The sequence below is a fragment of the Salmo trutta genome, chromosome 23 (assembly GCF_901001165.1).
Source record: "Salmo trutta chromosome 23, fSalTru1.1, whole genome shotgun sequence".
Classification (NCBI taxonomy): Eukaryota; Metazoa; Chordata; class Actinopteri; order Salmoniformes; family Salmonidae; genus Salmo; species Salmo trutta.
The window spans coordinates 38,144,867-38,172,834 of record NC_042979.1 but is presented as its reverse complement, the minus strand read 5'-3'; the positions used below and the strand labels follow the sequence as shown (position 1 = coordinate 38,172,834).

Here is a 27,968-nt window from a genome sequence, read left to right as displayed (position 1 = left end):
AAGAAAAACGTACGACGTAGCAGAATTTTTATGCGTCACTGCGTAAATCTTGCCGGAAGTGTGTTGCTTGCAATTATGCTTTTTTAGAAAAATGGCGACCGACAAAATATATATGTTTACGGCTACTATTGTATTATTTTTGTTATTTCTCAGAGAAAGCCATTGCAGGTTACATCATCTTAAACTCGAGGTAGGTTTATTTGCCAGTTTCATATTGCCGCTTACTGTCTCAAGTGAATAGGGTTTCATGCCAATCAGACCTAGCTGCTAACCAGCTAGCGGTTCATCAAAATAAATGCATCGTCTAGTGTAGGTAATTACGCGTGAATACGACATGAGGTCTCAGTACTTGCTCGTCTCTAATTGTATTTAACATGTTTATCCACTGAACGTTTTAGCTAACAAGCAACACTTGTTAGCTATGTTGCTTTTGGTTTAATAGCTGGCCACCTTGTACTATGATTTGAAAATGGTAGGCCACAATTATTGACTAAGTGTGGTGGCCAGCTAATCTCTAATGCACTGATACTACAATGTCAATTAACAGTGACCTTGATCAAAATCACATTTTGTTTGTCACGTACATTCTTTCAGGATGACATTCGGCAGAAAGTCCACCTGAACACTTTTGGCTTCTACAAACATGGTTACATGATAGTGAATATGTCCAGTCTTACCCTTACTGGGGAGGATCTGGACAAGATTGACAGCTCCACGGTAAGATCCATTTCAATGTCTGTCAGTGGTCTGTTCAATAACTGTTCTAGGAATTGTCATTGCATGAGAAGTCCCATTGAGAAATCTCAACATTGGGAAATGATGTAGCCAGGTACATTTCATCTTCTTATTTATAAAATGCATGGCTCTGACCAACATCTATTTTGTAATCTGCCTGTTTCCAATTCAGGTTGGATTCAGTCTGGATAGGACAAGCAGCAATGGCTTCTCTACGTATTTAGTGAGTATTCGTTCTAGTCTAAGATGATCTGTTTGTTGTTATTACTGAAGCTTTTGAACATGGACTAGGCCTACACAGGAGCTACTCCTACTAACAGGATGAGATCAATAATGTCTGGTGTGTGTGTGTGTGCACAGGATGATCAAGATCTGGACTACTGTGTCCTGAAGAAGTCTCCCAGCAGTGATGTCGCTGTGGCACTGCTGTTATTTGACTTCAAGAAAAATGAGTGAGTTTCTATCAGACCGCAGGGAACCCCATCTACCCTTCTACAAAGTGTTACCATTGTTTACAAATAGTTTTTTTATTTAACCTTTATTTAATCAGGCTAGTCAACTTGATGGCTGCAGTTTTACAGTCCCCTAACCAATTGTGCTATTATGTGGGGGGTTTTCACGTTATTTCTAACTTGTTTTGTACATAATGTTTCTGCCACCGTCTCTTATGACTGAAAAGAGCTTCTAGATATCAGGACAGCGATTACTCACCTCGTACCGGAAGAAGATTTTTTTCTTTAACGAGTCGGACACGAAGGATTTACTCCAGATACCCGACAAGGCCCTCATCATCATTTCATTCACAGGAGAAAGAGACAGATATATATTGGGGATGTAGGTCTGGGTGCCTTGTAAGGATCTGATGGCGAGTGGGTAATCTGCCTTTGTACATTGGTAATCATTTAAGAAAATAGACTCACTACGGGCACATACATCCAACCAACAGGGCATTAAACTGTAATATCTTATGTTTCACCGAGTCGTGGCGGAATGACATACAGCTGGCCCTTTTTTACACTTTTTTGGCAGGATAGAACAGCAGCCTCTGGTAAGACAAGGGGTGACGGTCTATGTATATTTGTAAACAACAGCTTGTGCACGAAATATAAGGAAGTCTTGAGGTTTTGCTTGCCTGGGGTAGAGTTTCTCATGATAAGCTGTAGACCACACTATTTACCAAGAGAGTTCATCTATATTCTTCGTAGCTGTCTATTTACCACCACAAACCGATGCTGGCACTAAGAGTGCAGTCAATGAGCTCTATATGGCCATAAGCAAACAGGAAAGCGCTCATCCAGAGGCGGCGCTCCTAGTGGCCGGGGACTTTATTGCAGGGAAACTTAAATCTGTTTTACCTCATTTCTACCAGCATGTTACATGTGCAACAAGAGGAAAAAAACTCTAGACCACCTTTACTCCGCACACAGAGACGCACGCGTACGAAGCTCACCATACATTTGGCAAATCTAACCATAATGCTATCCTCCTGATTCCTGCTTACAAGCAAAAATAAAAGCAGGAAGCATCAGTGACTCGGTCAATAAAAAAGTGGTCAGATGAAGCAGATGCTAAGCTACAGGACTGTTTTGCTAGCACAGACTGGAATATGTTCCGGGATTCTTCCGATGGCATTGAGCATGGTCCAAAAGACTTCTTAACAACTTCTACTCCCAAGCCATAAGACTCCTGAACAACTAATCAAATGGCTACCCAGACTATTTTCATTGCCCCCCCTCCCCCCCTCTTTAACGCTGCTACTCTCTGTTTATTATCTAAGCATGGTCACTTTAACTCTCTTCTACATCTATATATTACCTCGACTAACCGGTGCCCCCGCACATTGACTCTGTACCGGTACCCCCTGTACAGTGGGAGGAAAAGTATTTGATCCCCTGCTGATTTTGTACGTTTGCCCACTGACAAAGATCAGTCTATCATTTTAATGGTAGGTTTATTTGAACAGTGAGAGACAGAATAACAACAAAAATATCCAGAAAAACACATGTCAAAAATGTTATTAATTGATTTGCATTTTAATGAGGGAAATAAGTATTTGACCCCCTCTCAATCAGAAAGATTTCTGGCTCCCAGGTGTCTTTTATACAGGTAACGAGCTGAGATTAGGAGCACACTCTTAAAGGGAGTGCTCCTAACCGCAGCTTGTTACCTGTAAAAAAGACACCTGTCCACAGAAGCAATCAATCAATCAGATTCCAAACTCTCCACCATGGCCAAGACCAAAGAGCTCTCCAAGGATGTCAGGGACAAGATTGTAGACCAACACAAGGCTGGAATGGGCTACAAGACCATCGCCAAGCAGCTTGGTGAGAAGGTGACAACATTTGGTGCGATTATTCGCAAATGGAAGAAACACAACAGAACTGTCAATATCCCTCGGCCTGGGGCTCCATGCAAGATCTCACCTCGTGGAGTTGCAATGATCATGAGAACGGTGAGGAATCAGCCCAGAACTACACGGGAGGATCTTGTCAATGATCTCAAGGCAGCTGGGACCATTGTCACCAAGAAAACAAGTGGTAACACACTACGTAGTGGTAACACACTACGCCGTGAAGGACTGAAATCCTGCAGCGCCCGCAAGGTCCCCCTGCTTAAGAATACATATACATGCCCGTCTGAAGTTTGCCAATGAACATCTGAATGACTCAGAGGACAACTGGTGAAAGTGTTGTGGTCAGATGAGACCAAAATGGAGCTCTTTGACATCAACTCAACTCGCTGTGTTTGGAGGAGGAGGAATGCTGCCTATGACCCCAAGACCACCATCTCCACCGTCAAACATGGAGGTGGAAACATTATGCTTTGGGGGTGTTTTTCTGCTAAGGGGACAGGACAACTTCACCGCATCAAAGGGACGATGGACGGGGCGATGTACCGTCAAATGTTGGGTGAGAACCTCCTTCCCTCAGCCAGGGCATTGAAAATGGGTCATGGATGGGTATTCCAGCATGACAATGACCCAAAACACACGGCCAAGGCAACAAAGGAGTGGCTCAAGAAGAAGCACATTAAGGTCCTGGAGTGGCCTAGCCAGTCTCCAGACCTTAATCCCATAGAAAATCTGTGGAGGGAGCTGAAGGTTCGAGTTGCCAAACGTCAGCCTCGAAACCTTAATGACTTGGAGAAGATCTGCAGGGAGGAGTGGGACAAAATCTCTCCTGAGATGTGTGCAAACCTGGTGGCCAACTACAAGAAACGTCTGACCTCTGTGATTGCCAACAAGGGTTTTGCCACCAAGTACTAAGTCATGTTTTGCAGATGGGTCAAATACTTATTTCCCTCATTAAAATGCAAATCATTTTATAACATTTTTGACATGCGTTTTTCAGGATTTTGTTTGTTGTTATTCTGTCTCTCACTGTTCAAATAAACCTACTATTAAAATTATAGACTGATCATTTCTTTGTAAGTGGGCAAACGTACAAAATCAGCAGGGGATCAACTACTTTTTTCCCCCACTGTATATAGCCTCCTGCAATTGTTATTTTGCTGCATCTCTTTAATTATAATTATTATTTTTCTTTTTAACTTACCAGTTATTTTTCTTAACTGCATTGTTGGTTAAAGGCCTGTAAGTAAGCATTTCACTGTAAGGTCTACACCTTTTCTATTCGGTGCATGTGATTAATCAAATTTTATTTGGTTTAAGAACAAATCATTTTTACAATGACACCCTGGCAACAGTTATCGGCTCATTGTGGGTGGAATCATATTGAGGAGTGTGACTTTAAACAGCCAAACATTATTTTTGAAGTTATTGCCAGCGGCATGTTATACCATAACTTTGTCTAAACATGTATTTTGTTTGTGTGTGACTCAGGGTGAAGATGAAGATGTCATCTGAGGAGAATGTGTTCCCTGACATCCTCCCTGGCCTCCGAGAGACAATAGGCATTGAGTCTGGAGCTGACCAACAGAAACCTGTACAGGGGAAAGATGACACAAACCCTGTGGGAGACCATGGTGATGGTATGGTTCCTCATTACAGTTCATACATCTTTATTTAGGGCTGAATAAGTATTGACTTGAGATGAGGACATGTTTTAAACTTGCATTGATGGTAGATTTACGCCAAAGTTCGAGGTAGCTGAGGAATTCTGCATTTGAGCAGTGTAAGTTATGACCAATGGTTGAATATATTGTTTTATCTGTTGTACTAAACTTGTTCTCAATGTTGTCATTTAAATCCTAGGTGAGCGTAAACCCAAGCGGGATGTTGCAGAGGTAAGAGTATTCATATAACATATACTGAACTCAAATATAAAAGCGATGTGCAACACATTCATAGTTTTTTCTGAGTTACAGTTCATATGAGAAAATCAGTCAATTGAAATAAATTCATTAGGCCCTAATCTAGGGATTTCACATGACTGGGAATACAGTTATGCATCTGTTGCTCACATATGCCTTTAAAAAAAAAATGGGCCAGGATTTCGTCACGGTATTTTTGTGCATTCAAATTACCATCGATAAAATGCTAATGTGTTCGTTGTCTGTAGCTTATGCCTGCCAATACCATAACCCCACCACCAATATGGGGCACTCTGTTCACAGCGCCAAAGACATGTTCTGCGGTTGTGAGGCCGGTTGGACATACTGGCAAATTTTCTAAAACAACATGCGGCTTATGGTAGAGAAATGAACATTACATTCTTTGGCAACAGCTCTGGTAGACATTCCTGCAGTCAGCATGCCAACTGCACGCTACCTTTAAAACTTGACATCTTTGGCTTTGTGTTGTGTGACACAACTGCACATTTTAGAGTGGTCTTTTATTGGCCCCAGCACCTGTGTAATGATCATGCTGTTTAATCAGCTTCTTAATATGCCACACCTGTCAGGTGGATGGATTATCTTGGCAAAGGAGAAATGCTCACTAACAGGGATGTAAACACATTTGTGCACAAAATTTGAAAGATAAACTTTTTGTGCATATGGAACACTTCTGGGATAATTTATTTCAGCTCATGAAACATGGGACCAACACTTTACATGTTGTATTTATATTTTTGTTCAGTATAGATACTCTGTCACCCTTTGACCTCAACCAATGTATGAAAATAAGTATCTGGATCTGAGTCTTGCTCCCTTGTCCATTTACCCATGCCGACGGCACGCAATAAAAAGGTACATCTTTTTCACTGGAGCCCTGGTGTCTGCCGGTTTTGTAAGCAAATTACAAAGATCCTGAGGTCACACCATTAAAATACGTGACCGTGTTTCCATAATTTATACAACTTTGCTCTTGCACATTTGAATTTAAGTATTTTTCAACAAAACGTTTTGTGAAACAAGTTTATTTGCACAGCAATTCCAACATGCTTTATCTCTGGGTTGGACTGTCACTGTTTTTCCTCTGAAAACTGATTAAGTGGTTTTGATTGATTTAGTGGATTTGATTCACCAAGGGACCTGTTCTCACTTATCTATGTCGGTCTGTCACCGAATAGAAATTGTACTGGAAAACCAGTGGCTCCCAAGGGCTGCATCCCAGATAAAGGGTTTTACCCAGTTACTAATTTAGCCAAGGGTTTGTGAATGACGACTTTTTAAGGATTGCGATCCAGCTGTCATTTCATCAAAGCACGTCTTCTGATCTCACTCTCTTGATATTCACAGAAAAAGGCTGAAGTGCCTTTTCCACTCCATAGAAACAAAGAAGTCTTCTCCTTTCAGGTAAGGCTCGTTCACCAGGCTAATATAATTTCTTTAGCTTGAGTTGGGCTACACAGGTCACAGGTTTTTGTTCCCCCCCCCCCCCCCCCCCCCCCCGCGTGCAGTTTCACTTCAACGTCAGCACAGACGAGCAGCAAGGCCTGTACAACTTCTACTTCCACAACTGCTACAGCAAAGACACTCAGATGGTTAACCCCCTCCGCTTCAGCATTGAAGTGAGTGTGTTTCTTTCACCCTCTTCATAGTTTTCTTTTGTTGCAAGTTGAAGTTTGTATCTGGTTTATCGGGTGGGATTTTTCCTGATTTGTCAGGAGGATGTCATTCCCTATTCATACTTCATTAAAATGGACCTAGCCCCGTACCAATATCCACTTTTTCCTCATTTTCTATGTTGTCTAAATCACATCCTGAACGTTATTCTAGTCACACTTGCTCATTGTGTCTGAATGGTCAAGTTTTCAGATTGCTATATCTACTGTATAACCAACATTTGTGATGCTTTCAGATCAGCATCGAGGAGAAGAACCCCAACAGCTTCCTGTCTGCTGGGGAGATCCCCCTGCCCAAGCTCTACATCATCATGTCTATGTTCTTCTTTTTCCTTGGCACACTGTGGTTGCACGTTCTCCGCACTCAGCGGTGAGTTTTTGTCCCTATTCAGAGGGGTTGGAAGACACATTTTGGTTGAATGCATTCAGTTGTGCAACTGACTAGGTATTTGATTTTCTTCACTAATCTGATCAGTCAGCATGATGCCACAGTGTGCTACCCTTTGTCTCATGTCATGACCTTTTACCTCAGAGTGCTCTGACTGCTCTATGAGCTCCTGAGCAAATGCTGTGGAAATACACTAACTGTAAGTTGGTCTAGAAAAGAGCATCTGCTAAATGACTAAAATGTAAATGACTAAAATGTAAATGACTAGCAGTGGTCTTGCCTCAGTCACACCTGCATTGTTTTACATTGACCAGTAGAGGGCACCAGATAGCCAAACATTTACCTACATACCAACTTAATATCATGGGGATGACCCTACTCTTCAAAATGTTTTAAGGATAACTATTTCCCTTGTTGAGATTAATTATTAATGTAATGGCATAAACCTAACCAATGTTAATTCCCTCTTTTCTCTCTACCCCCGCTCTTGTTCTTTCTCTGGCAGTGCTGATGTCTATAAAATCCACTGGCTCATGACTGCTCTCCCCTTCACCAAGTCTCTATCACTCGTCTTCCACGCGGTGAGCACACAGACTACAATCCAAGTCTTGCTGTATTTAACTGCAAAAAAGGGGTGCTTCCAAGTTTTGAAGTAAAAATTCAATCAAATAGAATATAGTTTAGTTTGTCCCCCTTTTTTATATCAGCTTGAGTCATTAACTGATGTCTGAGACATTTGTCTTCCAGATTGACTACTACTACATCTCTAACCAGGGCTTCCCCATAGAAGGATGGGCTGTGGTCTACTATATCACTCACCTGTAAGTCTCACCAGTAAAATGGCCTCTGTATCTCCGCTCCGCTTCACCTGCACTGAAACTTATCAATGTCACCTGGTATGAGCGAGCAGTGCTTGTGTTTCTTCCTGCAGGCTGAAGGGGGCACTCTTATTCATCACCATTGCTCTGATAGGGACCGGCTGGGCTTTTGTCAAGCACATCCTCTCAGATAAGGACAAGAAGATCTTCATGATTGTCATTCCACTACAGGTACAATACCATCCATCTAGAACCATCTAACTGTTGAGGCAAGATTACCATTGTACTTGATAACATCTACAATGACATGGTAGGCTGATCCTAGATTTGTGCCTAAAGGCATGACTACCATGATGATGGGTCATATTTATATAGTGACAAGGGATAGGCTGATCTTAGAAACCTTTACCCAAAAAGCAACCTAGTGGGGACTGCAGTGGCACTGATGGGAGCACATAACCATTGACCTCTCCAGGTGCTGGCCAACGTGGCGTACATCATCTTAGAGTCTACAGAGGAGGGCACCACGGAGTACGGCCTGTGGAAAGAGGTGCTCTTCCTGGTGGACCTGCTGTGCTGCGGCGCCATCCTCTTCCCTGTGGTCTGGTGAGTTCTGAGGTTCTCTATGGGCAGTGTTTCCCCTAGGTTTTGGTTTTCTAGGTGCCCCGCCCCAAAGTACCCAGAGACCAGCTGACTTCTTTGAAAGAGCGATTATTTTAGATAATGGCTGCTCTCCTCCAGTTTTTCACTTGGTATGACACTTCTCCTTTTCTCACTTGTCCACAGGTCCATCAGACATTTACAAGAGGCCTCATCAACAGATGGGAAAGGTAGGCTTCCTTTTCGCTTAAGAAAACGTTCATTTTTGTGAGCCAGTGCTTCTCTGCAGTTGGCCACATTACTGCGACAGCATATTCAATAACAAGGGCAAGCAGGGAGTTAAAATCTGTCATCTAATGGGACATTTCCACTTAAAATCAACTCCATATCCTCATGTCCATGGTCCTACTCCCAACCACAAAGTTTAAAACTGTGGTCTGGAATAGTTTTTCACCCCAGCTATTTTCCTGTTACAACCCAAGTAACCTCTCATAAAAGTTGAAACAATTCCAAAGTCTTTTGAGAAAAAGAACAAAGTAGTTAGTGGAGTGAAATGGTGGTCTGTGAATATTTTAAGGGCAAATCCTGATCTAGGTCATGGGCAGTGTTATTTTTGACTTTCTCCTAAAAGCTTAGTTTTATAGTGAGTGTTTTTGCTCTGTCGTAGCTGGATGCTCTCTGACTGACTAACTTATTCATTGCCCTTCACTGTTTGTACTTCACCCTGCATTCGTCATCATAGTTGGTCATAGTTCAGCTTTATTTGAACCATTCACTCATCCCTCCCACGCATTCAGACATTGAGGAACGTTGGGACCCAAGGTGTTGTCATTGGGGTGGTTCATTTTGAGGTTTATAAGAGCTTTGATTGGTTAAAGCTCTGATTGGCTTATGATGGTCAGGAGCTGTGGATGTGAATGAGAGCCTTTAACTATTTCCATGCCAGGGTTTACATGCTTATAGATGCACAGTTCCACACTCTTTTGTTGGTAAACCAATGTCTCGGTAGCTCGTGTGGCTCAGTTGGTAGAGCATGGTGCTTGCAATGCCAGGGTTGTGGGTTCGATTCCCACGGGGGACCAGAACAAACATATATCGCTGCCAAGTCATATTTACAAGGAACTTGCTATAGCTCATACAAATGTGAAGGCTCCAGGTGTATTTATTTCATTCAAAAGAAAGGTGGATGAGTCAGATGGATGAATCAGGAGAGAACCAATAGAAGCTTTTTTCTGACTACGTCACCCATCGCCTGCCTGTAGCATGCTGTGCTACCCATAATGCTCTACAACATATTTGGTTTTCTCAGTAAAGATATGCTGAAGCTAACATAACGGTGTCCCGTCACCTTGCCAATACACTGCCAAATAGGGTCCTTTTTTAGCTTTTTGTTCTGTGAGCGTAGTCAGTCGACAGCAGTAAGGCCTCTCAAAGCATAGCAGGATACCCTATGGCAGGGGTAGGCAACTCTGTTCCTGGAGTGCCACACTTACTGCAGGATTTTGTTCCAACTAGGCACCACATCTGGCCAACTGAGCTCATTGATCAGTTTAGTGATTGCCTAAATTCAACACACCTAGTCTTCCAGGTTGGTTAAATCAGAAACATGAAGAACCAGGGTTGCCGACCCCTGCCATATGTTCTCACTGCTGCCCTTAAGCGCTCGTCTTTAGAAAACTACACCAGGATCTAATGCCATTGCCTTGGTGTACGAATTGGCTTTCTTTTCTTCCCGAAACGCTTTATCTTTGTCCTAAAAGAAAAGAAAAAGTTACTAAAATGGCCTGTTCCTGCTCACCAACATTTTCTCCATATGTGATATATAATATGGTCTAGTGCCTTTCAAACTCAAAGCCAGTTCCATTGCATTTTTTTATCGATCCCCACTAATCAGGGACTGCTTTAGACCTGGGACACCAGGTGTGTGCAATTATACTGAACATAAAACACAACATAACAATTTTACTGAGTTACAGTTCATATAAGGAAATCAGTAAATTGAAATAATTTCATTAGGCCCTATCTATGGATTTCACATGACTGGGGAGCCAGGCACAGCCAATCGGAAGGAGTTTTTCCCCACAAAAAGGCTTTATTACAGACAGAAATACTCCTCAGTTTCATCAGCTGTCCGGGTGCCTGGTTTCAGATGATCCTGCAGGTGAAGAAGCCACATGTGGAGGTCCTGGGCTGGCGTGGTTACATATGGTCTGCGTTTGTGAGGCCGGTTGGACGTACTGACAAATTCTGTTAAGCGGCGGCTTATGGTAGAGCAATTAACATTACATTCTCTGTCAACAGCTCTGGTGGACATTCCTGCAGTCAGCATGCAAATTGCACGCTCCCTCAAAACTTGAGTCATCTGTGGCATTGTGTGACAAAACTGCACATTTTAGAGTGACCTTTTGTCCCTGATTAAATCATGCTGTTTAATTAGCTTATGATATGCCAGACCTGTCAGTTGGGTGGATTATCTTAAAGGATAAATGCTCACTGACAGATGTGAACAAAATTTGAGAGAAATAAGCTTTTTGTGCATATGGAAAATTTCGGGGATATCTTATTTCAGCTCATGAAACATGGGACCAACACTTAACATGTTTTGCATTTTTATAATTTTGTTCAGTTTAATTATCGGGTAGAAGAAAGAACCATCACTCTCCAGAACTCTTAGGTTAACCGTAGAATACCACTGGCCTATTGTGCTCCCCTTCTTGTTCCATGCAGAAGTTTTTCTACTGAAGTTTTCAGCCACCTCATTAATTCCCATTCTACTCATGCGCTCATGCCCATTCTACTCATGATTAGACCAGGCGAGGAAAGGGAAAAGCACAGCTACCAGATCTGTTTCATTACTGAAATGTCAGGCCTTTTCACATACATTCAGGTTGGGCTCATCTCATCAGGGCACTGTAACAGACATATATTTTTTATAGCTCCTGTCAATGAGCTGGCTCTCATGACATTCCTATCATGAATGGGAGCTCATAGAAGGTTCTGTCTGTGTGTGAATAGGGTCAAATGTCTCATTTTGGACATTACACCGTTTTTTTAATTGAACAATGGGCAGTATGATATAGGACAGATCTCACCAAATCCACAGCTGTTACAGTCACCAAGAGATTTGTTTGTGCCATTTTGACTGTAGAGGGAGTTCATACCATATATTCTTGGTGTTATGGTTATAATTACTAGTTGTTTAACAGATCAAATAGAAATGTAGTTTTGGTTAGACAGCAACCCATCGCGTACAATTCAATACGAGAAAAAGTTGATTTTCAGTCAACATTCATGAAGATTAAGGAATCATGCCTTCAAGTGCTTTTTCTCTCTCTGAGTGACCTTTAAAATGTAATTGATTGACCAGTTCCATGTGGTTGCTCCTTAAAGTCAATGAACAGCCCATCGAGATAATGGAGTAACCATTCCAAATGAACGCCCCCTGTTTGGTTCCATGCAGCTAATTGAGTTTTGTTTCCTCCTCAGTGCACCCGTATCAACTCCCTTAGCGCTTCGCTTCTTAGTGTCAAAATTGGGTGTGTGCGCGTGCGCACGTTTGTGTACAGTATGTGGGGTACATATGATTTATTCGAAAGATGCAGACGTTAACACTCAGTCGCATGAATGTCTGTATGTCTACCTCGTCTGCTAGAAAGCGCAGGAGACTTTTTCTAAATGATTTAGGGTTGAATAACCTAGTATAGCTTCAGAAGTCTGTCTCTATGGGTAGGTAACCACCATAGGCTGAGTAGATTACGGCACAAAGCGTTAAAATTCCTCGATTCAACAGTAGGTTGTTAAGGCACTTCCATAATTGCTCACCTGGTTTCAAAGTGGCCTTTTTTGTCCTAACTAGGCCACAGTAAGATCCACACTTGATGCTTACTGTCCCCTTTTTGAAGTCCCACTTCTGTGGAGGAAGTTGTACAGTGTGAGAATGATAAATGACTGTACAAGTCGCCCTCCATTTCTTTCCCCTCGGGTCACATTTCTGTTGGAAGGGGTTCAGATTGTATCAAGGCACTTTGCAGTGTTATTACATCCAACACAGCCTTCTCTGATGGGGCCTTTTTAGCCTTCTACGGATTTATATCGGGCCAAACGTCTTGGATCACTTGCTTTTTGAATCATCATGCAAAACTCATCAAATTAGAGTTTTAATAAAAAGTCTCATCCTCTACTTATAGAAAACCTTTTTCTTCATCTCCTAACTGCTTTAAAAGGTGTCTCAAATGAGCCATGTTTATTTTTGGAGGGAGATGACAGATGTTGTGTGTGGAGGTCGGCCGATTATGATTTTTCGATACCGATTATTGGAGGACCACACACACACACAAAAACCGCTGCCGATTAATCGGCCGATTTTCTTATTTTTATTTATCTGTAATAATTACAACAATACTGAATGAACACTTATTTTAACTTAATATAATACATCAATTTAGCCTCAAATAAATAATGAAACATGTTCAATTTGGTTTAAATAATGCAAAAACAAAATGTTGGAGAAGAAAGTAAAAGTGCAATACATTTACATTTAAGTCATTTAGCAGACGCTCTTATCCAGAGCAATATGTGCCATGTAAGAAAGCTAACGTTTAAGTGACTTGCTCAGAACATGGGAACATATGAAAGCTGGTGGTTCCTTTTAACATGAGTCTTCAATATTCCCAGGTAAGAAGTTTTAGGTTGTAGTTATTTTAGGAATTATAGGACTATTTCTCTCTATATGATTTATATTTCATATACCTTTGACTATTGGATGTTCTTATAGGCACTTTAGTATTGCCAGTGTAACAGTATAGCTTCTGTCCCTCTCCTCGCTCCTACCTGGGCTCAAACCAGGAACACATCGACAGCCACCCTCGAAGCAGCGTTACCCATGTAGAGCAAGGGAAACAACTACTCCAAGTCTCAGAGCGAGTGATGTTTGAAACGCTATTAGCGCGCACCCGGCTAACTAGCTAGCCATTTCACATCGGTTACACCAGCCTCATCTTGGGAGTTGATAGGCTTGAAGTCATAAACAGCGCAATGCATTGTGAAAGCTGCTGGCAAAACGCAGTAAAGTGCTGTTTGAATGAATGCTTATGAGCCTGCTGGTGCCTACCACCGCTCAGTCAGACTGCTCTATCAAATCATAGACGTAATTATAATAAACACACAGAAATACGAACCTTAGGTCATTAATATGGTCGAATCCGGAAACTATCATCTCGAAATCAAAACGCTTTTTTCTTTCAGTGAAATACGGAACCGGTCCGTATTTTATCTAACGGGTGGCATCCATAAGTCTAAATATTCCTGTTACATTGCACAACCTTCAATGGTATGTCATAATTACGTAAAATTCTGGCAAATTAGTTCGCAACGAGCCAGGCAATGAACGCAAGAGCAGTGACACAATTTCATGTTAGCAGGCAATAGTAACTAAATATGCAGGTTTAAAAATATATACTTGTGTATTGATTTTAAAGAAAGGCATTGATGTTTATGGTTAGGTACATTGGTGCAACGACAGTGCTTTTTTCGCAAATGCGTTAATTCACCCGTTTGTCGAAGTAGGCTGTGATTCGATGAGAAATTAACAGGCACCGTATCGATTATATGCAACGCAGGACACGTTAGATAAACTAGTAATATCATCAACCATGTGTAGTTAACTAGTGATTATGTTAAGATTGATTGTTTTTTTAAGATAAGTTTAATGCTAGCTAGCAACTTACCTTGGCTTCTTGCTGCCCTCGCGTAACAGGTAGTCAGCCTGCCATGCAGGCTCCTCGTGGAGTGCAATGTAATGCAGGTGGTTAGAGCGTTGGACTAGTAACCAGGTTGCAAAAACGAACCCCCTAATCCCTCCCGAACAAGGCAGTTAACCCATCGTTCCTAGGCCGTTATTGAAAATAAGAATGTGTTCTTAGTCTGACTTGCCTAGTTAAATAAAGGTGTAAAAAATAATAATAATAATATTTAAAAAATGTAAAAATAAATCGGCAATCGGTGGCCAAAAATACCGATTACTGATTGTTATGAAAACTTGAAATCAGCCCTAATTAATTGGCCATTCCGATTAATCGGTCGAACTCTAATTGTGTGTTACTGAAAAGCTCTCACAGGCCTTTGCTATCTTACTAATGAATGTCATTTTTTTTGCAGCTGCCATCAACCTTGCCCAGTTGAAGCTCTTCAGGCACTACTATGTGATGGTAAGGTTCCTCTTTTCATGCCCTTCAGACACTCTCTCTCCTCACACACAGCTCCATCAATACACACTGCAGGTGTGATGATAGGCCACACAGACACGCTTGCACACACCGATGCATACACACAGCCACATGCACGCCTTTTTAAATGGAAACAAACCAAGCATTGTGTCTACGTCCGTCTGTACAGAACTCCCTAAAAACACTCTACTTCGACACAAGTGACTTCGTAGCAAGTTTGGAGAGCATTTTCACTAACCCTGCTACGTTAATTATCCTGACTTGCTAGGAAAAGTGGTAGCTGTATTGAAGTGGTGTGTTTTTAGGGAGTCTGTACAGTATATGTGTGCACGGGTCTTCATCTTTCATCTATTCCACTTTGGTGGAGTGATTACAGCTCCCTCTTTGTATTAGTTGAATCGTGAATAGCCACGTATGAAACCCCTCCATAAAGATATTACAACTGTTGAGGTGTCTCGCTCTCTGACATTGTTTTTTATTTCTTTATCTGTCTTGTTGGTGTTTAAAATTATCATATCTTATTGTAATGTCCACTCTGCATACCAAATGGGTTGCGCTTTAGTTTTCTCGCTTTCTCCCCCATCTCTCTCTGTTGTATCGACGTTCATATTGTCAGCCAATGCCAATCTTCCTGATTATGCCTTGTAAACGCGTTTTGCTTCCTGTTTCCCCATTTGCCTGTCTCACTTGCTCTCTAAAAAGTGACTGAAAAGAAGGATGCTCTGGTGTCTTGTTTATATCTGTGTTCAGAAAATTGTTTATCTAATGCCTGTATTTCTCTCTCTCCTTCAGATTGTATGCTATATTTATTTCACCCGTATAATCGCAATTCTCATCAAGTTCATTGTTCCCTTTCAGTGGAAGTGGCTGTACCAGGTGGGTGTCCACCTATGTTTTGTTTAACTGTAAAATAATAATATATATATATATATGTATATACAGTAGTCCAAGTTAAATACTTTAACAGTATGTTAATCCTTAATAAGACCAATTTTTTTTAATCCATTTTGAAAGGCTTTTATTTTTTTAACGTTTACCTGTTACAATGTACTGACACAATTTTTCTTTCTACCCATGTCTTTTTTTTGATCTCTCTCCTTGTCTTCAGCTATTGGATGAACTGGCCACGCTGGCATTCTTCTTCCTGACGGGACATAAGTTCCGGCCGGCCTCCTACAACCCCTACCTGCTGCTCTCTGTGGAGGACGATGTGGAGATGGAGGAAGTGTGAGTCTGACTAGCACCAAATCATTATCAAACCCAAATCAGCATCTTGGAACGTATAGTCAAAGCTCAGACAAAATGTGACTGACCGCCTCGATTCGGTCTTACGTAGCAAAATTTGAAATTGTGTTTTTTACATTGGATAAAAGTAGAGACTCAGAGCTAGAAAGTGGTATATCATACATTGCAGTTGAGGAAGAAATGGAAATAAAATTCTGCTTTGAAAATTGATAAACTTATGACCCCACTTTTGAGCCTTGAATGTTGGGACACCTACTGGAAGCTCTTCTTTGTCTTAGCCCCACCCACCTCTAAGGATTCACATGAGGCCATGTGCTAAACATGGAGTATGGTAGTGTACAACCAAAGATTTCAAGATTAAAGGCTGGTTTATATTACTTCTATCGACATGTCTACATGTCTGTATACAGATGTTGCAGTGACATCATGAATTTAGTATATGTCAATCTACCAAACCAGGCAACTAAAAGCTACTTTCTAAACAATGTTTTTTTTTCTTCTTCTAGCTTGTTAGAATGTGTAAACTGTACAGTGAAATGGTTACTTGCATAGTGGAGTCATTTGTTTAGATAGCTAAACGGTGAACTTTAATCCCAACACATAACGTTACTGCATTAATCTACAGGTAGCTAAAGCTAACCAACTAGCTTGGTTCAATGTTAGGTAGCTAGCTAACTAATGGATCTGAGATGTGAATAACATTACTACACAGATCATACACGTAACGTTAGCTAGCGAGCCAGCCAGCTAACATTAGCTAGCCAGCTAACTGTACACTTGCAATGAAGACGACTTTCTGACAAAATTAGAAACGTATAATATCTGAAAATGAATGTAGCTAGATTCTTACCCGTATATACATGGATGAACGCTTCTCCCTCTCTCACGGATGCCATGGTTGCCCTTAGTTTGAAGATGTAATCCAGACAGGTATTTTATACAACAGTCTTCTGTGTTCTCTTTTCGACACCCTCCGCATTTGCAATCAACGCCTGGATTTTCTCCATCTCCTTAGCTATCATACTCTACTTCCACCGAGCATTCCAATGATTAACTCGGTCCTCCAGAAAGTGGAGAGCCTTAGCAACACTTGTGCAGTTCTTTGTGATATCTTTAAAAAAAGCTGTGTTAGACAGGATTACCTACACATACTAAGAAGCTGATGTTATAGACGGAAGCATGCTACATGGCAGACCAAATCAAACTCATCTCTCATGTCCAGCCCATCCATTATCTCAGCCAATCATGGCTAGAGGGAAGGTCCTTTCTTTTTCTGTGGCTAAACCAACTAGGCTCATAATTTAACAATTGTATTAGTATTTACAGATGGCATACAAGTTTGTTTTTAAGGCACATGTAAGTTCCCATGCCAAAAAACGCATTTCGATCAAATAAAATAACTTTCAAATGCCTCAACCTGTGAAGTAGTGACTCGCGACATATGCCTAGTTTCCTGAAACGAGTCACAAATACCTTTTAGCTTTTGTCTCGAATTTGTCACTACAGGTCCGGGAGTATTGTACGCTTTTTCACACTGCTGAGCCAAATCAAGTGAGTAAAGTTGTACTGGTCTGGCCTGGTTATGCATCTACCATAGGGGCTCTATTCATGCTGGAAAGGACAATGTGAACTAAAAAATATTAGAGCCAGCACAGTACGGTTTGGGTTGGCATGATGGTGTCAAAATAGAACCCTCACTTACTTTAAACCAGGCACCTTGCTTTTTTGTACTTCCTCTATCCTTACTTGCCATTGTGGCCCACATGAAAAGCTGTGTGAGTTTTATCGCCTCCCCCTGTTGTTAAGTGTCACCCCTCCCAATATGGTCTGGTCTGAGGACAGCTGTGTGACTTCTCCCTATCAGCCTAGGTGCCACCTGTTCAACGCAAAGAGTTCTACCAAGGCCCTTGTGGCACCCGATGGGAGGAACCCAATTAAAGTGGAACTGACAGCATTTTAGTAACATGAAATCTTATTAAAATCTGTTCATATACACCCCCAGCAAGAATTATTATTATTTATTTTTACATTTTCTGACAAGCGAGAACATAGATGAGCAAGGCCGTTAACCCACTGTTCCCTGGGCGCCGAAGATGTGGATGTCGATTATGGCAGCCCCCCACACCTCTCTGATTCAGAGAGGTTAAATGCGTTGGGTTAAATGCGGAAGACATATTTCAGTTGAATGCATTCAGTTGTACAACTGTTTAGATATGGTCATTTTTTGTACATTTATAGAATGTTTGGGAAGGATGTATAGTAAGGCATTTGTGAAAATTCGAAGCAATATATTGGGAAAGTGGCCATGCATTTGAACAATTGATAGACACTGCAGTACATCTGTTCTGCAGTGAGTCTACACAGAGTCTACACAGACCGGTGCGCCATAGCCAATCAGAGCTACAGTAGGCCTATATGCAATGAAGCGATTTGCCACACAGGCCTGCCATCATTCACTTTGAATTGGATTGTGTGTTTACAGGCAGTAGCAACAGCGTGACTTTAGATCATTCGAAAACATTCGACAAAAGCCACAAAATATTACCTGAATGGATTTCTGCAAATGTGTAAATACCATGGGAGTCATTGTTTTTTTTGTAAAAATATGGCCCTTTATAATATCCACATGATACTGTGAATATAGAATTTTAACATATTAAAACAATAAATAAATTATATTTGTCCAGCCTCTGACCCTAATCAAAAAGTATTTAATCACACAAATGGAACTATAGGTCGTTGTAACATTTAAATGTCAATTTTTTTTTGCACAGCATGGTTCACCGGTGCGGTTGAGTTCAGCATTTCTGTATGGTGCACTCAAAATGTAGCTATTGTAGTTGAGTAGCCAACCTAGGCTACTGCTCAATGTTTCTGTAATAGGCCTACATGCCTGTTGCATGGTGTTGTAGTTTTTTGGTTATTAATTGTCAAGCTTTAAAAACCAAGTCAACATTTTAGTAGCCTAGTTAGGACTGTGGCATGTCTGTACACTTTTCCCTCTGCTGCATGCTGTAAACGGGACACACGAAGTTGCGAGCTCATCAGGCTGTAATTTTATAAAGTAGATGACTCAACTGTTGACTGATTTTATACTCTCGTGTGTCCTATTCGGTCCACGGGCCTTGTTTGTCACGTGCGCTAGTCAATTAGTCACGTTATGACTGACTTGTGATAATTTCCCTTCGCTAGTTTGAGTGTATTGATATTCCCAACCTTAGTTCCAGTCATCTGTATTTGTCCAGAATATTGAGTAACTGAAACAGTGCATCCTGAATGGAGGCAGCAAACAATGTACCAGACCAGCTGTGATTTACAACCTGATAGCAATATGTTTGGGACGACCAAGAAATGTATTGGTGAATTATATGAATCATGCATTGAACTACATCCATCTATTCTGCCAACAATACCTTACTGTACGTCATGGAATTTTAATCCAACTATAATCTATTTTTAAAACCTCTTATGAAGTTGGTTTTGAAGCATAAACCGTGAATTTGATGTTTTTGACTTATTATGATTGTCTGTTTGTTTCATATCTGCGAAGTAGTTAAAACGCTGTCAGTTCCACTTTAAAAGGAACATGGCTATTTGGTGCTCCAACCTACATACAGTACACCAGCAGACCTGCTTCCATTCACCTTGTCTACCGTTTTCTTATTTTAGACGCTTTTATCATTTTTTTTTACTCAATCTGTTTTTAGAGTGTCAGTATGTCGACGTCCCTGAGATACTTAATCAATGTCCTCTCGCCCTCCTCCCGAGCTTTCATCCTCCCCTCCCTCTCCCATTTCTCTCTCTTCATCCCTCCATCCAGGTCACAATGGAGCCTGCCGCACTCGTCTTCCTCCCTCGTTCCACCTCTCCAGGCTCTTCTACCTGTTTTCTCTCCTTTTTTGTTCTTTATATCCAAAGTGTAGCTGGTGGCACCATGTGTCCTTGTTCCCTGTTCTCTCTCTACCTCCCTCTGTGTAGAATGTTGTATCTCACCCAAAGGGGCCAAATAGGATTTTGGAAACACTTCCCAGAACCAGCTCTATTTATGAATTATATATACTGAACAAAAATATAAATGCAACATGCAGCAATTTCAAATATTTTACTGAGTTAGTTCATATAAGGAAATCAGTCAATTGAAATAAATTAATTAGTCTCTAATCTATGGATTTCACATGACTGGCAATACAGATATGCATCTGTTGGTCACAGATACTTAAAAAAATACAAATATAAGTAGGTACGTGGATCAGAAAACTAGTCAGTATCTGGTGTGACCACCATTTGCCTCATGCAGTGTGACACATCTCCTTCGCATAGAGTTGATCAGGCTGTTGATTGTGGCCTGTGGAATGTTGTCCCACTCCTCTTCAATGGCTGTGCGAAGTTTCTGGATATTGGCAGGAACTGGAACATGCTGTCGATCCAGAGCATCCGAAACATGCTCAATGGTTGACATGTCTGGTGAGTATGCAGGCCATGGAATAACTGGGCCATTTTCAGGAATTGTGTACAGATCCTTGCGACATGGGGCCATGCATTATCATGCTGAAACATGAGGTGATGGCGGTGGATGAATGGCATGACAATGGGCCTCAGGATCTTGTCATGGTATCTCTGTGCATTCAAATTGTCATTGATAAATTGCAATTGTGTTCGTTGTCCGTAGCTTATGCCTGCCCATACCATAACCCCACCGCCACCGTGGGGCATTCTGTTCACAACTTTGACATCAGCAAACCGCTCACCCACATACCGCCATCTGCGCGGTACAGTTGAAATCAGGATTCATCCGTGAAGAGCACACTTCTCCAACATGCCAGTGGCCATCGAAGGTGAGCATTTGCCCACTGAAGTCCGTTATGACGCCAGACTGCAGTCAGGTCAAGACTCTGGTGAGGACAACGAGCACACAGATGAGCTTCCTTGAGACTTATGACAGTTTGTGCAGAAATTCTTCGGTTGTGCAAACCCACAGTTTCATCAGCTGTCCAGGAGGCTGGTCTCAGACGATCCCGCAGGTGAAGAAGCTGGATGTGGTTACACCTTGTTTGTAGTAATGAGGCTGGTTGGACGTACTGACATATTCTCTAAAACGACGTTTGAGGCAGCTTATGGTAGCGAAATGAACATTAATTTCTCTGGCAATAGCTCCGGTGGACATTCCTGCAATCAGCATGCCAATTTCATGCTTCCTCAACTTGAGACTTCTGTGGCATTGTGTTGTGTGGCAAAACTACACATTTTAGAGTGGCCTTTTATTGTCCACAGCACAAGGTGCACCTGTGTAAAAGATCATGCTGTTTAATCAGCTTCTTGGTTTATCTTTGCAAAGGAGAAATGCACAGAAATGCCTGCACACACAACTGTAGCTCTCCTAGGAAGAAATTTGATCATTCTTGATTTAGGGCCTGAATAATATTGGTAACCCAGAACAAAAATTGTATGTAATTTGGTCAGATGCTCAATTATTTAAGCAAGTTAAAAAATATATTAAGCACCTCCCTTAAATGCAAACTGCAAGTCTATGGACCCAATGTTCTTTCCGAAATTCGAAAGATGTGAGCACCTGCGAAATCGTGATTTTTCCAAATGATTCACAACACAAAGATCTGCGTACTAGGACCAAAGTTCCTCGTTAGTTGTTGCATCCCACAATCTGTTGACAGACGCTGCTATCATTTATGTTAGGTTCATCTGTCCACGAGAGATTAGGGCCTGAATGCCAGGAGTTGGCTGGGTGGAATAATGAGCCTATAGCACACCTAGCAAGACTGCTACAGCAATGGAGCGCGACAAAGGTTCAACTATTTGGGGCGAGAAGCAGAAGTGCCAGGTGCAGCTGGTTAACTGGGTCTAGGCTGCGCCGTCCTCCCTCTCCCCCTCCCTCTCCTGTCCGGCTTCTAGCGTCCTGCTCTCCTCCCGCCGGCCTGGATGCCCAGAATTGGGTCGCTCGCCTGGGGAGCTGGCACCAGACCCACAGACCAGGAGCTGAAGGGGGAGTGGGGACACAAACACACACACACACACACACACACACACACACACACACACACACAAGCGTACAGTAATGACTTTAAACTCAGGGACGTATAATACAGACTCACCTGTGTACATGTACACAAAAAACAAATCCAATGCCTGTTGTCATGCATGCTAAAATGTGTTCAAATACATACTGTAGCATACACACACAGACTCGGGCTCCACATTTTCTACACACTTCTTTCCCCCTGTTTACTCCTGACGGGCGGGGCTTCAGTGGATGTTCTGAAAAGGAGTGTGGTATATAGTTGACTCGGCTGCTGGGTTTATGAAGATGTCTTCTCTTCCAAGCTGTTATTGAACATCATGAGGTGGTGGTGGTTGCTTTTGAAATGTCTTTCTTGGCCTTGTGTTATTGATTATTCCAGCCACAACTCCTCTTAACTCACATTCAATACATCTAGTCAGTCCCAGTACACATGTTTACTGAGGCAAGTCAAGAAAATATGGCTTTTGCGTTCTCAAGAGGACTTTAAATATATATATTTTTTTCATGAAATGAAATGGAGGCCTGTATTCTTAAAGCCTCTCAGAGTATGAGTGGTTAAGGTCCCCTCTGTCTATTCATCATAATCTACAGGCAAAACTGATCCTAGATCAACACTCCTCCGAGAGGCTTGATGAATATGGGCCCAGGTAATGTGCCTTGATTCTCTGTCTGGAGGTCACTGTTTTGTTATATGCATGACCTAGTCTGTAACTGTTTTTTTCTAGTGGCTCATCGAAGTGCATTCAACTAAGATAGGAGAAACAACCAAAGTATGTGATCAGAGTAAAATACACTATGTTGCCATGGGTTATGCCCAACTGTGGGATCTCATGTGGTGTCCCTCAAGGCTCTATTTGAAGCCCCATTCTATAAATAATCAACATGCTCTCTCTTGTCCTCCTGATTTAACCCTCCTGTTGTGTTTGTTTCATGTTAATTCATTCTGTGTTCCCGGTCCAAAATGACCGCCCCATTATAGCTGATTCTAAATCCATAATAATACATATATTATCACCTAATGTTAGATCTTTTTGTCAACTTAAGTTATTGTGAACATTACAAGTTTTTAACTTCTATTTGCTATTTATGGCCTGTAGGGCTCATTGACCTGAGTTCATACAACTCGTTTTTGAGTAAAAAAAAGCACAATGTATGGATTATTTTGACTATAACAAATACTCAGATGAAACGTATTGTGCTATTTATTACATACTACTTTGTGTCAAAGTTTAACAAGGACTCTCCTCACCAGTGTCATGTTCAAAGATATGATCAAGAGCCTCACATGCATAGATCGTTTGGTCATTATACTGCCACAGAATGAATTGTGAGCAGGGCCTTAAAAATGCTTTAGATACCAGAGCTGTGAGAAAAGTTGAATATATTATTGAAACAATCTTGCGATTGTTTGTGAGAATGCCAACAGGTGTGGTTCCCGTGGGGGGAAAGATTCTATTGAGGAAAGGTTCCCATGGGGGTTGGCATGGAAGCCAAGAAGGGGAGTGAGGTGTGTGTGTTGTGTGTGTGTGTGCTCAAACACATGCATGTGGGGGTCTGGGAGAGCAAGTGGGTCCATCTGATGAATGGGCATGTGCCTGAACTCAATTTTATACACTAATTGTAGTTTCACCCATTCACTTCTAATGACTGGTCATTTTTGACCGGGAACACCACAGCTGTAAAAAAGTTAAATAAATCACCCGAAATGTAATGAAAATCATCAAAATGTATTTTGTATGTTCAGATGTCCTGTGTGGACAAAGTCATGGAACCTTATGACAATCAGATTAAATTAACTACATTTTTCAGAGAGAACTTGTAAATCGGTCCAATTCGACCAGAACACAGCAGGTGGGTTAAAAATAATGCTGTTCACTTCTGTGTGTCGTCAGTCTAACATTAGATCTACATCAAAACAGACCTGGACACCCTCGTGTACATAAAGAATCCCACACCGGAGGACTATATACAATCTGTATTTATACTATACCATTTAAATTCATACACTACGTGTTAGGGACATTTTCAAAGTGGGACCACATACAGTATGAATTAAACATGCACTGTATGTTTGTGGAGGAGCCTGAGGAGGCTTTCAAAGAAAGTGGAACATTCTGAATATTTCAAAAATTCCTTCGGGTTCTTTAGATGGTACTTCCATTTTGTGTGCTTGAGGCAGGTATTTGGTCAAACTCTACCTAGAGGTAAGCCTTGATTTGGATGCCTAGATTTAAAAATATATATATATTTCACCTTTATTTAACCAGGTACGCCAGTTGAGAACAAGTTCTCATTTACAACTGTGACCTGGCCAAGATAAAGCAAAGCAGTGCGACAAAAACAAGTTACATGTCGGATAAACAAACGTAGTCAATAACGCAATAGAAAAATCTGTATACAGTGTGTGCAAATGAAGTAAGGAGGTAAGGCAATAAATATGCCAATAGTGGCGAAGTAATTACAATTTAATAATTACAATTTAGCAATTTACACTGGAGTAATATATGTGCAGATGAGGATGTGCAAGTAGAAATACTGGTGTGCAAAAGAGCAGAAAAACAAATATGAGGTAGGTAGGTAGGTAGTTGGTTGGATGGGCTATTTACAGATGGGCTGTGTACAGCTGCAGCGATTGGTAAGCTGCTCTGACAGCTGACGCTTAAAGTTAGTGAGGGAGATATAAGTCTCCAAGTTCACTGATTTTTGCAATTCGTTCCAGTCATTGGCAGCAGAGAACATGAAGGAAAGGCGGCCAAAGGAGGTGTTGGCTTTGGGGATGACCAGTGAAATATACCTGCTGGAGTGCGTACTAAGGGTGGGTGTTGCTATGGTGAACAGTGAGCTGAGATAAGGCGGAGCTTTACCTAGCAAAGATTTATAGATGGCCTGGAGCCAGTGAGTTTGGCGCCGAATATGTAGCGAGGACCAGCCAACGAGAGCATACAGGTCGCAGTGGTTGGTAGTATATGGGGCTTTGATGACAAAACGGATGGCACTGTGATAGATTGCATCCAATTTGCTGAGTAGAGTGTTGGAGGCTATTTTGTAAATGACATCGCCGAAGTCAAGGATCGGTAGGATGGTCAGTTTTACGAGGGTATGTTTGGCAGCATGAGTGAAGGAAGCTTTGTTGCAAAATAGGAAGCCAATTCTAGATTTAACTTTGGATTGGAGATGCTTAATGTGAGTCTGGAAGGAGAATTTACAGTCCAGCCAGACACCTAGGTATTTAGAGTTGTCCACATATTCTAAGTCCGAACCGTCCAGAGTAGAGATGCTAGTCGGGCGGGCGGGTGCGGGCAGCGATCGGTTGAAGAGCATGCATTTCGTTTTACTAGCATTTAAGAGCCACGGAAGGAGTGTTGTATGGCGTTGAAGTTCGTTTGGAGGTTTGTTAACACCTTGTCCAAAGAAGGGCCAGGGCCAAGAAAGAATCACCCGCAGCAAGAGCGACATCATTGATTATATACAGAGAAAAGAGTCGGCCCGAGAATTGAACCCTGTGGCACCCCCATAGAGACTGCCAGCGGTCCAGACAACAGGCCCTACGCTTTGACACACTGATCTCTATCTGAGAAGTAGTTAGTGAACCAGGCGAGGCAGTCATTAGAGAAACCAAGCCTGTTGAGTCTGCAGATAAGAATACGTGATTGATTATCTTTTGTTCAACTAACTTATTAAATGTCAACTGTCTGCAACATGCAGCTGTTTCTTATACTGGTTGGGTGGCTAGGGATAGCTAATAAACCTGGTTATTTGGGTAATTTAATGGTCTGGGGCCAGTTTATCATAGTACTTAATCCAAATCCAATGGTCCTTGCCCCTGAGCTGCCCGGATGAAGGACTATCCAAATGAAGTTAGACCAATGTTTAAAGATGCTTGTTCCATCTGTACTGAATGTTGGGATGTGGTGGAGGTTTTCAGGGTTTACATTTATTTATAAAAAAAAATGTTTTGGGGACTAAATCCTATGCCTTTTCTGCTGCCTCCTCAGAATAACAACCTCAACGGCGATGGGGGACGGAGTGAAGAAAGTGAAGAGGAGTGCAAATGTACCGACGGAAGAGCGGGAGAGCATGGCCTGATGGGAGATGTAGTACCCCAGCTCAGCCAAATACAGCGACTCTGGACTATGTGGCCACAAGTGTGGCGACGGACACTCATTGCCCAGACTTGAATTCTTAACCCACTTCACTTGTGTGGGTAGCAGCCCAATATTAACAGGGGAACCCCCAACTATGGTTTAACAATGGTGGTTCTAACTGTATCTATGTGTATGTTAATGTATATCAATGAAATGACCCCCTGAATCAGAATTCCCTTTGATGTTAGAGTGAAGGAAATGTGGGGACTCCAAGTAACTAAGTCCACAATTCCTTGTCTGTTTTGATTGATACACTGAGGCTGCTGTGCTAGGTACTTATTTATCTTTATTTATTTTCTAATGTACATACAGCATGATATCTCCTGTGACTCGCCATCTGCCACACACACACACTCACAACCAGATACATTCTGATGAGGAGACAATGTCAAAAGCCAGTGGTAAAGAACAAACACTGTATATTTATTTATCCCTTCTTGCAAACCATAAAGTGGAAAAACTTAAATTATAGTTTTAATGAAATATACCATCTCTCATAAACTGACAGATCTCTTTTCTATTCACCTAAGTTATTTGTGTTGTGCATCAGAGTACTGCTGTTTGCCCTATTCTTCCTTAATTTGTGGTGCTTCATCTGCAGTGGAGTGGTACTGTGACTTACGTTTGTGAGATGCTTACAGATGCCCATTTGGGTCAAGGTTCCCTGCCTCGTGTGAGTCTAGCTTGTGGGTTGCAATTTCTTTTGTCAGCAATAGTCAAGTTTTATTTTTGGTAGCAATGAAACTTGTCTAACTGCTTGAGAAACTGAAACGCCATATAGAATATACAATATTTGATGTACTTTTACATCTCCATATACCATATGTTCAGAGGTGACTGATAAATTGATGTATTTAAAGTCAGTATGGCCAAAGCGGAAGACCACATCTTCTGTGGCGGAGAGGGGTATACTGACCGATGATGCCATTATTTGTTGATCAAGATGTTGGTATAATGTCTATATTTTGTTCATATAACAGTAATGCAAAACACATTGGCCTCCAGACCAGAAAGCAATGGGAGATAGATAATTATGTTTGCTGATGTTTGATGTTGCACATAAGCTGTGTTTGTTTAAAGACTCCATATATCGTTAAATTACAAAAGGAGATGAACAACCATGTAAATACTTTATCCTCTGTTCATAAAGGCTTTTTTGACCCTCAATTGACGTCTTTTGTTTTTAAAGCTGTCTTATTAATTGTCCCTAAATGCTATGCATCACATTTTCAGAGCTCAATTAGAATTTTGATGGGGACATGTTTAAAAGGGGGTCTGGAAGAGAGGCATGTAACAAAAGCCCTCGCCCACCCTTGTTTGTTTGGGAACAGGCTTTTTTGATTTCTGTGGCCTTTGAGGGAGACAGATGGATGCTTTCAATAATACATTGACAGGCTTGAGATGTGTGGGAGGTTGGTTAGTCTGGCAGCCCAATTCGGAGGGACTGCTCTCTCGCCATGTACAGGAGGCTGCTGAGGGGAGAACGGCTCATACTAATGTCCGGAACGGCGCAAATGGAAGGGCATCAAACACCTGGAAACCATGTGTTTGATGTATTTGATTCCATTCCACAAATTCCGCTCCAGCCATTACCACGAGCTCATTATCTCAAGGTTCCACCAACCTCCTGTGTTGTGTGCCACTGAAAGCAATTTTACAGATTTGTTAGAACCGTAATAACATGGAAACACAAATTGTATTTATACATTGATAAAATGACAGATAACGGACCTATATACCTACCAAAAACACTTTTATTGTAAAGTAGATAACAATAGAAAAGTCTAGTGGATATTGCTAGTAGTCTAGTCTT

General features: G+C 41.5%; 1 protein-coding gene across 1 annotated transcript; it reads left to right on the top strand.

The window, feature by feature from the left end:
- Window positions 1-47: 47 nt before the first annotated feature.
- Window positions 48-27,322, top strand: gpr107 (G protein-coupled receptor 107). Its single transcript, XM_029710221.1, has 18 exons — window positions 48-190; window positions 595-717; window positions 908-958; window positions 1,096-1,187; window positions 4,577-4,725; window positions 4,949-4,980; window positions 6,376-6,432; window positions 6,537-6,647; window positions 6,938-7,071; window positions 7,595-7,670; window positions 7,837-7,910; window positions 8,021-8,138; window positions 8,383-8,513; window positions 8,694-8,737; window positions 14,664-14,713; window positions 15,524-15,607; window positions 15,840-15,958; window positions 26,006-27,322. The coding sequence occupies exons 1-18, from the start codon at window positions 92-94 to the stop codon at window positions 26,094-26,096; spliced, it is 1,635 nt and encodes a 544-aa protein (XP_029566081.1). The 5' UTR covers window positions 48-91; the 3' UTR covers window positions 26,097-27,322.
- Window positions 27,323-27,968: the final 646 nt, after the last annotated feature.